Source organism: Opisthorchis viverrini, assembly GCF_000715545.1.
Source record: "Opisthorchis viverrini unplaced genomic scaffold opera_v5_29, whole genome shotgun sequence".
Classification (NCBI taxonomy): Eukaryota; Metazoa; Platyhelminthes; class Trematoda; order Opisthorchiida; family Opisthorchiidae; genus Opisthorchis; species Opisthorchis viverrini.
In genome coordinates, this window is record NW_008751685.1 from 956,559 (window position 1) to 971,695 (window position 15,137).

Genomic DNA, 15,137 nt, shown 5'->3' on the forward strand with positions numbered 1-15,137 from the left:
CAGGGAGAGGCACTGGAATTTGTGGAGCGTTTTACGTATCTTGGAAGTTGTATTAGTTCTGACTGTAGTGTGACAGATGAGGTGAATGCATGAATCTGCAAGGCTCGGGCCGCGTTTGCTAACTTGAGACACCTATGGCGTCAGAATGGTTTATCCTTGAATCTGAAAGGACGTGTGTATCAAGCTACAGTACGGGCTGTTTTGTTGTATGACTGTGAGACTTGACCTATTCGAGCAGCGGATCTGAGACGTCTTCAGGTGTTCGACAATCGTTGTCTCAGAACCGTAGCTCGTGTGGGTTGGTGTCGGCGAGGCAGTTAGAAAGCGTGTTTTTGTTTGTGTTACGGGTACTTCCATTGAAGAATGTGTCCAGCACCAGAAGCTGCGTTGGTTGGGACATGTGTTACGCCCGCCGAACCATCTTTTGCCGAAGAGAGTGCTGTTTTCCATTCCCAACTCAGAGTGGCGTAAACAGAGAGGTGGCCAACCCTTGACTTGGCAGAGGAGTATGAAGGAGATCACGAAACGCTTGGGTGCTGTCGGTGCTACTCGCCTTCCAGGGTGGGGATCGCGAGATCCTCACTGTGCCTGGTTTGAGACACTACAAGATATGGCTGCCAACCGATGTCAGTGGCGTTCTTGTTGTCAGTTTCTATCCAGATTTCCTGAGTGAATGTCTGGTGGTGTACCCACCCCAAAAGTCCCCATCCCATCCACCTTTATTCTTTTCTTCACAATAAGGCTTTCAAATAAGTCATGGTTATACGGCAGTGAAGCATCGATGTTGAAATGTCATCCTGGATGATGATGATGATGAACTACAGTTCGGGAAAAACCAGAAGCTGACTCATCTTACTTCATGGCGTTTTATCACTGAAAACCGTAGCCCACATGTAAACGATGTAGACTAGTTATCGTCCTGACAACTTGGGAATCGGGTATCAATTACGCGAAGGGGTTCAGGGCATGGAAATGAACCTGTAAACGTTCTGCCTGTATCCTACAACAGGCCAAAGAATAAGGTCTGTTAACCGCTGAAAAGAGAATGTGTATTATCGCGATGTGGCTGTTTGCGCACTTCTATGACCAGCTTTGACACTGGTAGATTTTCTCATGCCAGAATGGCTGGTGGATGGAGGTGTGATGAAAACTGTAAAATGATCATCCACGAACACGCACGGCGACTTGTTGCTTGAAATATCATACTACGGTAGTAGGAAGCCAGCATCCATTCGTTACCTTGCGGCCAGGCTTTTGGGCAAATGACTTTGGTTGAGGACCCTAACCGTTCACCTGTCTAGGTATGGGTTCCCTGATAGTAACCCATGCCACGTACAACCGTGTACGTCTTTGCTTCACTTGTGGCTTCAAAATGGCACATCACTGGGTCTCAACGGTCGCGTGTACCAGACTATTGTTGTATGGTCGTGAGACATGGCCTCTGTAGACAGATAATGTGAGGCGTCTTCAGCATTTGACCACCGGTGTTTCAGAAGTATCGCTGGTGTCAGATGGCGAGGTAATTAGAAAACCGAAGCAGGTACTTCATCTGCGGGAAAGGCCAGCACCATCAACTGCGGTGGTTTGGAAATGTGCTGAGCATGCCAAGACACCGTCTATCGAGATGAGTGTTCCCTCCAAGCCTCCTTCAAAATGGCGGAAACAGCGAGGTGGATAACGCATGACTTGGCAGAAGAGTGCAAAAGAGATCATGAAGAGTTTGACTGTTGTTTACATGGTACGCTTTCCACGGTGGTGTCCCCGTGACCACCACCCCCTGAGCCTGGCTGGAGACACTACGAGAAATGGCGACTGACAGATGTCACTGGTGATTGTGCCATCAGTTTCCCAAATTGTCTGGTTGATCGCTTGAAGTTGTGGGAGCCTCAGAATACTGGTGATAGACAAGCACCAGATCCCCTCTATCACCCACTCTAGCCTTTTCTTTTCACTCTAAGCCTTTAAATATGATAAGATAACCTTTGTGGTTACGCCGAAGCAAAGCATCAGTGTCAACACTGACGTTGCTGTCTCTGATGATGATAACGATCTGTTGCATACATTTAATACAAGGGTCTGTCGCTACCTAAGAGCCAACTTTATCGGCGACCTCACCCTTCCAAAGCAAACGAGAGCAACACTGCGCAGTTTGTGTGCTCGACTTAAATTATGGTTAGTCAACTATTAGCAACAACAACAAGGGTAGGACCAATAAAGTCGATAAGATCTATCCAATGAACACCGGCGAAAAAGGGTGCGAGTTCGAAGGCAAACTCTCAAAATTGCTTTATCGACTCCAAGGTGGAAAGAAGATTGCTGCTAACAATACTTTTGGAATGTGCGCGGTAGGTTATTGAATTTGGAAAAGATCATGCCCTCAACAGACGAAACGGAACGATACGGTATAAGTTCGGTGTCAATAGACAACAATGCTTTCTACATATAACTGAAATGAAACGAAAAGATAGGGTTAGGCAAGTGATGTCGACTGCCACTGAACGGTCTGATTAGACTCATTGTAACAATGGAAAGTGAGCAAAGCGAGTAAAGAAACTTACCTGACAGACAAATCCAGCACCCATGCTGAAAAGCATCATAGTGATTGGGGCAATCCAACCCGATTGAACCATGGCCCGACAAAAGGCTGGAGAGCGTGACAACGAGACTGCGGTCCCAGCCGCGATTGCAGCGCCACCAGCCAAATAGGCGTATGTCATTTTGACACGCTGACGTACATAGTCTGGCCAAACAGTAGCTCGGTCGATTGCAGACATAGCATCAGTACTGGAAGGCACCATGCTTAGTCCATAGTAGCACAGACCACCCAGGCCAATAACCGCAGCCGCCGCAACAGCCATGCGACCAGTATCCAGAGCTACATGACAAGGGAATAGCAGGGTAGCATGATCTAATACTACAAAATGGATTTGATACAATGACAACATGAACTGAACAGACCTAAAGTGCCTTCTAACCCGAAAACCTTTACAGATGATCGATTTACGACGGAAAGATACCCTGACGGAGGGAAAGATAAGTGATTCTTATGGGAGCTGACCCATGAGAAACCAAAACATCCGTGACAATCACCAGTCGCACGAGTAATGCGACACGGTAAAAAGAGAAACATCGTATGCATTGGTCTAATGAAGAAAGACATAAGCATAACGAGAATAACGATAACGTCCACTCTTACTAAAAGACGAAATGGTGCGGCCTCCGAATTTTAATGAACGAAGTGTGGAAAGTCCGCATAGCTAAAGCTGCATAGCACACGTTAGAAAGAAGGCAGACCATCTGGACTACTTCGCGTTTTTCAAATACCGCAGCTGCGTGTAACAAGCAACTTACCCATTTCCGGTGCAGCCTCATCAGCCCGGGCCTTTGCTTGACTTCGGCCGAATCGAGTTCGCATTGAGGTAAAATTTATTGGAGACCATCGGAAACAACGTACGACTGAAACCTGCGACGGGCGAGTGAATGTTTGTCGACAACCCCGATCAGCAAGCTGTAAAACTAGGCGACTGCCTCGTAGGCACGATCTCGCAGCAATCATTGTTGCTAAAAAATAGGAACAAGAAAAGCTTGGATCTACTGCATCTGAACTGTGTGTCGCCAGGCTTCCCAGATAAAGTGTTAACCTGCTAACAATGAAAAAGCACCCGGCACATGGGAACATGAAGCAGTAAGAAGGGGGGTTGTATAGATCCGGGCGCGATCCGAGTGAAGTTCGCTGAGAAAAAACCATTTGTGGTTATTAAGCAGCTGTGAACAATCAGCGGTGGTACTACCAAGATACGCTGATTTCTGACCCGGCCAGCTGACCTCACGTAAAAGGTCACACACTCTAAACGACGCAATCGCGGCAAGTTCCGTATGACTGGCATCCAAACATCCACCAGCAGCTCTGTCAAACTGGCCCACGATCGAGCACGAATTGGTGCGTTTCACAAGGCTGTCGCCATTTTACTCCTGCAAGGTTACAAGAATAGCGTATCAGTCACTACCAACTTTAGACCACGGCCAAAGGTACGTTGGTCCCAGCTGACACAGTTTCAGTCGCCGAAAAGCGGGAGTCGCGAAGCCAAGTACCACCAAGCATTGGAGGCAACGGTGTAGATCGTCCAGGCCATATATCTTGTCACAGAATGATATCTCGCACGGAATTTCCGTATTTGATGAAGGGCTGGTGTCGACGTTCCCCTCAGGCTAGTTGGGTTCTCCCAGAGTCTGTGCTAAACCAGATCAGCTGCACTGTTCTTTAAAGTGTTTATCCCATCGTTCAAGACGAAGATTCTGCAACTAAACTTCTACTTCATGTTCATCACAAATCGCCTTGTTGACGACCGCGTTTTCTTGGTCAGTTGATCGGAATAGGTTAAGTAGGGCGCACGATATTTTACGTCGAAAACCTCCATCTCCTGGGCCCTCGCAATCCACCAGCGTTCTGTTATTTTTCGGGCTCTGGATTATCCGCCGCTTGAGAGACCTGCAGGCACCATCACAATGGGCGGTTGCTGGCACTGGCCTTCCGACAGGACCGAGATCTGCAACAATATCCAGTGTTCATCTGGTCTAGCCGGATGGTTTGGGCAGACTGCTCAAGTTTAGACAACGGCTTCTTTCATTAACTTTCATCCATCATCTTCATAACCGTGCGCTTACAGTAGTTTTCCTGAGACTTTATCGATGGTAGTGAGCTGCTGAAACTCATCGATGCTGGTGAACGGAACCGCATGCGTAATCCCGAAAGTAGAATGATAATCGAGCCCGCATAATGGCGCGATCGGAGGAAGGATAGTCTTAAACGGAGGCTCCATATCGGCAAGTGATAGTCAAGTGATCCAAGTGGGCCCATGAATAAAGTGCGGTTGGTGGGTACCTTTGCCAAAAGTTCGTACTGGCGAGGAACAGATGGTGTTGAGCACACTAGTGAAAAATTCCCTCCCCATTATCCGTATGCTCAGTATCGACTGCAAATCTCCCACCTAACTGTACTTCTTCTGGGCTTAGTTATCCTTAGTTAGTTCTTGTTGCTAACCAAAGCAATGGTGACAGGTCTCGACAAAGTTTATCTTCCTTAGCTCCAGAAGTAACTGCAATTCCTAATGCGAAGTCTCCCTACCTGAATACACACTGCCCCGGTGTGACTGCTACGTTTGCAGAGCTGTTATGACCCTCGTCACGAAGAAACCCGACATTACCGTGGCGTGACGGTGTACCTCCGTGATCCAGTGAGCTACACTGCTGTGTCCGTGCGGCATTCAGTCTTTCATGTCGGGTTGGTCAATGGTTTTACAAGAATAGTAGTGCACTCGCATTTTCCTCAGACACCGTTGCCTTGTGGTCGGCCTTTGAGTCGAATGCATTAGTCGAGGCCCCTACTCGTCACTTACAAACCAGGGTAAGGTGCTCGAGTGCTTTACGAATCTTGTGAGACTTGGCATGTTCTGGTAGTGGAACTCAGACGCCGTCAGGTCTTCGGCAACCTTTGTCTCAAAACCATAGCTCGTATGGCTTGGTGTCAAAGAATTTGTAACGAGGCAATTAGAAAGTGAGTGTTCAGTTGTGCAACGGGGACATCCATTTAAAGATTGTTTCCAGGATCAGAAGGTGCGTCAATTAGGCCGTGTATTTCGTATGAGGAACCATCGTTTGCTGAAAAGAGTGTTATTTTCTGCGTCCATTTCGGAGTAGCTGAAGCAGAGACATGACCGACCCTTGACCGGATGGAGGGTTATGGAGAAGATTGGGAAACGTTTCGTCATCATCGACAGTATGACATCAGTGTTCAACAGTGATGCCCCGCTGCCGTACAAAAATTTATTTAGAAGCCTTGTTGTGAGGAAAAGAAAAGGTGAACATGAGAGACTTGGTGTTACTTTACTATATTCAGTTCGAGCTATCTACGTCTTCAGGCACTCGTTCAGGCAATCTGGATGGAGACTGACATGAACTCCATTGACATCGATTCGCAGCCACGTCTTGCAGTATCTCTAACTAGGCGGCGGGGATCCCATGGTCCAAATCCTGGAGGTCAAGTAGCACTGACAGCACCTAAGATTTTCGTAATCCCATTCATACCTTCTGCCAGATCAAAGGTTGGCCACGTCTCCCCTTCAGATGCTCCGAACTGGACGCAGAAAACTGTACTCTATTCGGCAAACGAAGGTTCAGCGTAAGAATTAAATGGCATAACCTACGCAGCTTTTGGCGATGGGCGCATGTTTTAGAGAAATACGGCTTCTTCCGATAGTACTTGCCTTCCAGGATGGGGGCAGCGTGATCCACATTTCTCTTGGTTGGAGACGCTGCAAAATATGGCTGCTAGCCAATGTCCGTGACATCTTGATATCACTTTCTATCCAGACTACTTGAATGAGTGTCTAAAGGTGTATGCACTTCGAAATGATTGTAGTAAGGTTATACTTTTTATTTTTTCTCCAAATAAATTTTCTTCCAAATAAATTATGGTTGTATGGCAGCGAAGCACCTGTGTTGGACATTGGTGTTATGCCCAGGTGTATGCACCTCGAAATGAGTGTAGTAGGGTTATACTACGTTCTTTCCCATCCATTTTTATTTTTTCTCCACAAAAGACTTCCAAATAAATTATGGTTGTATGGAAGCGAAGCATGCGTGTTGGACATTGGTGTTATGCTGTTGATGATGATGATGAGGTCAGACAGTTGCCACGACCCTACAAGCACTCATTAAAAACAGCCTAAAAGCACAAAAGTTGCTTCCGTTGATGGTGACATGAACCTAGGTGGGTAGACTAGGCACGACTGATGTCTGATTGGCTGGGGTTTTTGGATTTGGTAGGGGGTNGCCCTGAGCTTGAAAATTTTCTTCCTATGTCCTCGCCAGTAGCTGGGTCAACGGTAAAAAACCTGTTTGCCAAGCTTTGTTCAAACAGGGCGTAAGTAAGGATTAGGTCCCCTCGGAGGGGACGGTACTCCAGGGGATAGATGTTCTGACAACGGAGATCACTGCTTCAGAAATGACGATCGCAGGGTGTTCCTTCGCAATAACAAATTCCTGAACAGCGGAGATAGTTTGAAAACGTTGCACCCTCAAAATAAACAGCCCTGAATCAAAAATTGAACACATCGCTTCCGGTTACCGCTGGTGATTATCATGATGGAACACCAGCATAGATACGATCATCTATTTGTGTACTGATGCCTTTCATTGTGATTTTCAGGTTTACCCATCGTTCAGCCATTGATAAGCTAGTGGATCCGGAAATCAAACGAACTTACCAGAACCGACCTCTCGAAAGCCTGTCAGCTATTACCGACCAATAGGAACAGACATCCAAGGTGTTACTCAAGGCCGGAACCACAGTTTGCGGTACAACCCAGCCGATCTCTTCCAAGGATTGAATCTGGTCTCTTCCCCGCTTTTCCACGCTGGGTCAACCTTTGCTGTTGTTCTCTCGTTTCGTGTCCACTGTGAGTGTTGTGTACTCGTTTATATATCAAGGGTCGTTGAGGCATATGTGTTGGAGCGAACTTGTGACGTGGAAAAATAACAATGTGAAATCACATGGAGTCGCCTTGAAGCGTACTAACGGGAGGTGACCTTTATTCGGTCAAGGTTGCAGACAAGCCACGATGTTGTCGTGTGATGCTCGTGGTTGTTGGATAAACACGATAATGGACAGTCTATGTGGGAGTACTAATGAAATTAGTTCCAGGGGTAAGTAGACAGGAGGGTCGCCGCTACAAAGTTTCGGAAGCTATATATCCCTGATAGACGAAAGCAGACAGACAGTTGGGTTCAGGGTGCCAGTCCATGCTTTTGAGCCCCATCCAGATATCCTGGGGTCTCAGAATTGATAGGGAAGTATTCCACCAGATTTTTCTGCCAGGCTTATGTTTGCATCAGTAGAAAATGAATTTCGTGAACGGCAAAAATATAAATGTAGGTTGAAATGGATTATGGTTTGAGCACATAGACAATAAAACGCAATATCCCAGCGCAAAATTTTCATCCCACCCACAAAGGTTTCGCAGCTAAGGGCATTGTGCGGTTAATGGGCCCCTCACCGAATAGTTGACCACTGTGGAGTTTTGTACCTCTATTTTACTTCCATTGTAACACTACGTATTTCATCAATTGTACCATCGTTTTTTGTTTAAAGACGAAAAACTACAAAAACGCGCACTCGTACAACTTCACCTAATACAAGCGTGGTCACGAGCTTCGACTCTCTTCTGATTTCGCTCGCGCTTGCAGCGGTCATTCGCGAGTCTCATGCACTAACTCTGGTACCAAAACATTTTAGACATCTTCGGAATCTATTATATGTGGGAACTATTCGGAAGAAGACCTCTTGACCAACATAATTGGATTATTGTTTATTCGCTGACCTGGGCCAACGACGAACTATTTTAAAGAGAACAATTGTTAGTGAGTCTGTTCCATCTGACCTATTTATTTTTGTATACCCAACTTAGCGTAGTTATTTTCATTACTTTGCCACACACTCCTGGTAAACTAACTTATTGGGTATCCGGACCACTACACCACCTCGAATGTAGCACAGGGTAGCAATGGGAATGTAATGGACGAAAAGTTACATTGCGAACTAAACTAGTAATATAGTCATTGCAGGTAGTACCATAGTTTCAGCAGCTTAGCATAACCGGCTGTTGATAAAAGTCGTCGCACATTGGGCTGCGAATGAATGATTTATCAAACGGACAGCGATTTTGTTTTTGATGCCAATAATGAAGAGGGATTTGTTCGAAATAGCTCAAACTAATGACATTTAAGCTGTTCGTTGGATGTTGGCGTGATTTCGGCACGTAAAATTATATCTGTGACCCGAAATGCAAACTTTGTAAGCCTTCTGACCAGCAATTTGTGTTGATCAGGTAAGAAACTCGTAGTATTACGTGTTCTCACCGCTCTAACTCTGGTTTATGGTAATGGAACCGCCGGTGCATCCACCTCAGCGAAATGATCAACTATGGCATCTGCTGTTATGCCGGAGGAGCTCGCCCATCCTTTGTTCACGCACAACCAGATGAGTCAACCCTCGGCCACAAGTCCCCCGTGGTGATAAAGGATACCTACTATTCATTTGAGTACGTTGAAGAATGAGAAGCAAATGTTAACGTATGTAGAATACAGTACCTGCTGTTTTCGTTCAATTATATAACACGATTCTTGATGTGCGGCCTTGCCCGCTTGTTTCGGCTGGTACACTTCTTTTCCGTTTTAGCCCACATGGACTATCGTGAACCTCTATCTTCAGGTTATTACGCTCTCCTCTTGCTTCCACGGTATGCTTGCTACGTATTAGGTGGCCACGCAGGGATGTCTTCTACGCACTGGTGGTTTTGACAGATTGTCCTTGTTAGTGAACATGTGCCTATGGACCTTTGAAGTAGCAGGTTGTTCAATGACCCATAGCCGGCGGACCGTCAGATATGAATGCTTATACGTGTGTCAAAAACTTACGGTTAACGGGAAACACGCCTGAAGTGGGGCACAAGAGAAAGGTAGACAGTACCCCAGTAATATGAAAGACTTAGTGCTCATGCACACGCTGCGGATTATATATCCCGAGACAAGGACAAACTATCCAAACATGCGCTGAGTTATTCACTGACCTTGATGCATCAGAACTCCCGACCAATCTATGTGTATATACGAAAGTGGAGAATTGTGTCAACCTTTTGTCACATACACAAGCTTGTCTTCAACGCAAGGAACGGGTGCATGGGTTGCTGTGACATTCGGGTGTCGGGAAATGTGAAGCCAAATGTTCGGAAATAAACTTTATTAAGGACGATTGCGACACAATCACAGAGGCATCAAACATGAATTTCACAACCGTATGTGAAAACGGGAAAAGAAGTAATAACTGACAGCAAAATGGTACTTACCACGCTCGTTCACTCAGGTTGCCCAGGGGACGCCCACTGGTTTGCACTGCTGCACCACCTTGAGGTGGGGGGGATTTCATGGAAGGAGGCTTGTGCAAACCTGATCGACAAGCAACGACCGCAATCATCGAAACCCAGACGCACAATGGGGTCGCAACTATCTGATAAGATAGCTTGAAGATCACTTAGTTTTGATGGTTTGCCCTTATGAGCAGCCTGGACCGAAACCATAGTCTCAGTGTCGGTAGTTAATGGCACCGTGTAGTAACTGTATTTTCCTCAGCTTTGTTCTCGGTTTGAGCCTCCCAAGCTATCGTTCACGGCAGAACAACCAAAAAAGTGCATAAGGTCAATTAATGCCCAAAAATAGTCAAGAACAGGTGTACAGCGCTTCGTATATATAGCGTAAGCGGTTATAACCTTCTGGAAGTTCTGACGCGTTCCGGATGCGCCATTGGCAACCGACATTTGGCCAATACTGGGTCATGGTTGGCTGTTGGGTCCAGATTTCTAACCAATCAGATCTCGTCTTGATGCCGGATCGGCAAGCGTCCCGAATTCTTGGCCAGTCTCCTGCGGGTCAGGCTTATCGGCCGTAGCTACGCCTAGAAACGTGCGGTAAAGCAGGATCCTTTTTGAATTCCGCTCAACACCTCCCCCTTGAAGTTTGTTGACGGAGCTTCGAACCCGAAAATTTACTTGCAGTGGCCCCACTGACTTGCGGATCCTGCCTTTCTGTCGCTGCGGTTGTAATCCGTTCTTAGGCTGGGCCTCCGACGAAGCAACTGATCGACGTACTGGGATGGTGCCGAGATCAAAAGTGTCCAGAAGCTTTTCTAGACTCAAATCACTCGGTTCCGTGCGGAGGATCTGTGTATCTGCCGGCCGGATCCGGTTCGTGTGGCGTATCTACTTGGCTGGACCAACTTGAATCTCGTAGAGCACTTTGCTGCGCCGGCGAAGGATGAGTCCTGGGGTCCACGTAGGGTGTCTTCCGCTATGGTCACGAGCCAAAACTTTCTGGCCTTCGCTGAATGAGCGCGCAGTTGTTCCATGATGCCAGTTGAACTGTTCCTCCACTCTGGTCTCGCGGTGACTAGCGTGCCTTTCTTGTGCCCGGATAGTATCATGCGGTGTTCGAAAACTCCTTCGGAGCAATGCCTCTGCTGCTGATACTCCATCAGATGAGTTGGCGTCTCTCGATATGCCAGCAGGAAGCTTTGCAAAATCTTTTCCGTTCGTCCCTCTCCTCTGGACATCTGAAGTGCCCGCTTCACTGTCAACAAAGCGCTCCGCTTGGCCGTTCGACTGTGGATGAAACGGCGGCGAGCGTATATGCGTTATGCCATACTCCCGACAAAGGTGTGCGAACGCCGACGACGTAAACTGACTGCCGTTGTCGGATACAATAGTCTCTGGCGTTCCAGAGCGACTGAACAATCCCCGGAGTTCTGGGACTGTGATGGCAGTTGTGGGGCTGTTCACCGGAAAAATCTCCGGCCATTTGCTGTAAGCGTCGACCACGACCGAAAAGTGTTGGCCACCCACTGGACCTGCATAATCGATGTGAAGACGAGACCAGGGTTCGGTCGGTTGCGGCCACGAGCTTAGGTAGGTTTTCACCGGTGACTTGGATGCTTCAGCGCACCGCAGGCAAGATTTCGAGACTTGCTTGATCTGGGAGTCCATCTAAGACCAGAAGACATAACTGCGAGCAAGGGCCTTCATCCTATTTGTTCTTGGCTGCCCTTTGTGGAACTGATTCGGGATTGCTGGTCGTAGCTTCTTTGGGATGAATACACCAGGCATCCATCGGCTAGTGATAACGCGTCACGCCGGTTGAAGTAAGGCCTTAGTTCGTCTTTTTGGCAGGTACGCGGCCACTGATTGCGATGGTACTTTATGACTTGCTGCAGCACAGGGTCTTGATCGGTAGCCTGGCGGACCATGTCGGCAGTCACTGGGAGGATGCGAACAGCTTCGGAAACTACGTGGTTAACCTCTGGTTCCAAGGCAATTGTTGCGATCACGGTATCTTCTGGTTCTGGCCTGCTTGAATCCATGAGTCGGGACAGTGCGTCGGCTTGTCCGAGGCTGATGGTGGACTGGTATTTTATCTTGAAGTCCTATCCCAGAAGCAGTGGCCCATCGCTGGAGTCGGTTATCAGTATGTGCCGGAATTCCTTTCTTCGAGCCAAACACAGCTAGAAGGGGCATGTAATCGGTCAGTAGAGTGAACTGACGGCCACAGAGCATATTATGAAATTCCTTAACGGAAAACCCGATCGCCAAGGCTTCCTTTTCTATCTGACTGTAGTTGCGCTCGGCTGAAATCAGGGATCTGACCGCATGTGCAATGGCTTTCTGGCTGCTATCTGGAAATACGTGTGAAATCACTGCGCCAATTCCATAGTTCGAGGCGTCCGACGCCACAAAAATTTCCATCGATGGATCGTGGTGTGTGAGTAGCAAATCGGAACTTAGCATGGATTTGACAGGGTCGAAGGCGCGTTGGCATTCTTCTGACCACGTCCACTTGTGGTCCTTGGTAAGTAGCTGATTTAGTGGGCCTCGAATGCGATGCTTCGCAGGCAGAAACGAACTATATTGACTGACGAGACCGAGGAAATTCCTGAGTGACGCCACGTCTGCGGGTGCTGGCATACGTTTGATCGCTTTAATGTTCTGCGGGTCTGGACGGCGGTCATGTTCGTCAATAACGAACTCAAGGTCCTTTATCGAACGCATGAAAAAAGTGCATTCATCTCGGCACACTTTGAAGCCATATTCTTGAATACGACTACGCACGTAATCAAGGCGTTGCCACAGTTCGTGGGGGTTGGAACCCATGGCAATATGATCGTTCAAATAGGCGTCAACGCCGAGGCATCTTTCAGCATCGTATCCACACCAAATGGCAGTAGAGTGTACTGAAACAGACCTCGATGCGTATTGATCGTGAGCAGTTCTCGGGATTCTTCCTCCACTTCAACCTGGAGATACGCATCGGCCAAGTCAATGGTGGAAAAATCTGCGCACAACAGGATCATCCCGGTAGCCTTCTTCACCAACACGATAGGTGTGGCCCAAGCGGAGCAGTTGGTCGGTTGAAGAACACCCGCCTTCCGAAGTCGGTCCAGTTCTTGACCAACGATAGGCAAGGCTGCATACGGCACCGGAACTTTTGGCCTGAAGACTGGTTTGGCACCAGGGAGGAGGCACAGTCTGGTTCTTGCTTTTGTACACCGTCCAAGCTCGTCAGTGAATACATATACATAGCGTTGTAGAAGGTGCTCAAGTGAGCGCTTTGGAAAATCAGTTCGTCCGGGTGCTGCGTGCATGCGGTTGCAAATAGAATTGATTAGTATATCCAGCAGATTTAGCTTCTCGATCCAATCTAGCCACATGAGATCAAGTTTGGGGCATGACTTCAGGGGGCAGGTGGATTGGCGTGCCGTCGAGTCATTGAAGTTAATGAGACAGTCAACCTCGCCAGTCAACTTCAGTTTACCACCGGAAGCATTACGGGCCCGGAGTTCAGTCGGCTTCACATGTGGCTTACCGATTCGTTTCCACGTTCGTTCACTGAGCAGCGTGATATCGGAGCCAGTATCAAGTTGCAAACGAACTGGGATGTCGTCGATACGAACCGTCAGGAACTTCCCTCAGCAAGCGAAATCAACTTTGAATGTTACCGTCACCGAGCTGGACCGCGATTTGTGGGCTTTACGGTGGTGTGCGGGGTGGCTGCAGTCTTTGAGATCGAAATAAATCTTTGTGGCCGCGACGACTGCACCTGGAACAGTCGTGACGCCTGAACCGGCAATAACGACCAAAATGCCACTCGCCTCAATGCCAGCAACTGTGGGTTGCTTACTCTGTCTTCGATGGGGCTTCTTGTCAGATTTCTCTTGCGCCAATCGTAGTAACGGTATTTTCCTCGGCTTTGTTCTCGGTATGAGCCTCCCAAGCTATCGTTCACGGCAGAACAACCAAAAAAGTGCATAAGGTCAATTAATGCCCAAAAATAGTCAAGAACAGGTGTACAGCGCTTCGTATATATAGCGTAAGCGGTTATAACCTTCTGGAAGTTCTGACGCGTTCCGGATGCGTCATTGGCAACCGACATTTGGCCAATACTGGGCCATGGTTGGCTGTTGGGTCCAGATTTCTAACCAATCAGATCTCGTCTTGATGCCGGATCGGCAAGCGTCCCGAATTCTTGGCCAGTCTCCTGCGGGTCAGGCTTATCGGCCGTAGAAGCGCCTAAAGACGTGCGGCAAGGCGGGATTTGTGGGGGAAAATCCACCGACTGGACTTAACCAAGTGGACTAATCACCGTTTATGGTACTAAGCGGCGAAGCCTAATCGGCAAAACGGTAACAAACATGACCGCGCAGAATAACACAAGCACTTTATGGGTTGTCCGAGCTAAGCCCTTTGCTGTCGCGGGAGAAGACGCACGATTCGATGCTGCATGCCAATTCAAAACGTCCTGAGCATTCAGCGGCAGTCGGCTCAGACGCTCCAAATAGGACGGTAACCGCTCATCTTTCGGTCGGCCACGCACAAGCATCACCCTAACGTGTCTTCTATACTTGACTTCCAACTGCTCATTTCTTCTGATAATGGCGCGGTCACAGGCGAGCCAAAGGAAAGTCTCGGTTATTTTCCGCATAAAGTACTCGTTGGCATTTTCAACCCGGCTAAGTGTTTCGTTTTCTAGGGTTACCGTTTGCTCCCGTGCATTCTTCTCCTAAGTACTCAGGTTGGACTTTCAGTACCATTCGAGATATGACTAGTATTCCTAGTTGCGGATTCGGTTGCTTGCAGCTTAGACAAAAAACTCACGGACTTTACACTCGTTTATCGTGTGAAATAGGTAAGCAAAACTTTCTTATCTGATTGGGACACTTCCATAAACTTGTTAATCCTGGTGTAGAACCTCGTATCACACGAAAGGGGCAAAAGGGGCATTAACGACACGGGCATTAGGCGTCACTGCCTTCAGGCTACATAAGTGTGACTAATTCTTGCCAGCACCAATCGTCCTGACAACATACACAGTGGTACCATTCGGAAAAAATGTTCAACGGCTATATAGTAACAATCCTTTTAATAGTTTTGGACAAAGGAGTGAAAGACACTGCGGTAAACCCAACAGCGATCGATGAGTACCACAAATCACGCGTTGTAAACCTTTCTGTTACACTGCATGGTGAGCCGGCATTTTCG

General features: G+C 47.7%; 1 protein-coding gene across 1 annotated transcript in view; it reads right to left on the minus strand.

Moving 5' to 3' along the window:
• T265_12997 (hypothetical protein) overlaps positions 1-15,137 on the minus strand; it is a gene marked incomplete at both ends in the record, with an annotated part of 35,154 nt that overhangs the window by 17,182 nt on the left and 2,835 nt on the right. The window contains 5 exons of the mRNA XM_009166671.1: positions 2,559-2,914; positions 3,352-3,561; positions 10,418-10,772; positions 10,830-11,455; positions 12,844-13,530. Of these exons, the coding sequence (XP_009164935.1) occupies positions 2,559-2,914; positions 3,352-3,561; positions 10,418-10,772; positions 10,830-11,455; positions 12,844-13,530 (2,234 nt within the window). The remainder of the gene's footprint in view (positions 1-2,558; positions 2,915-3,351; positions 3,562-10,417; positions 10,773-10,829; positions 11,456-12,843; positions 13,531-15,137) is intronic.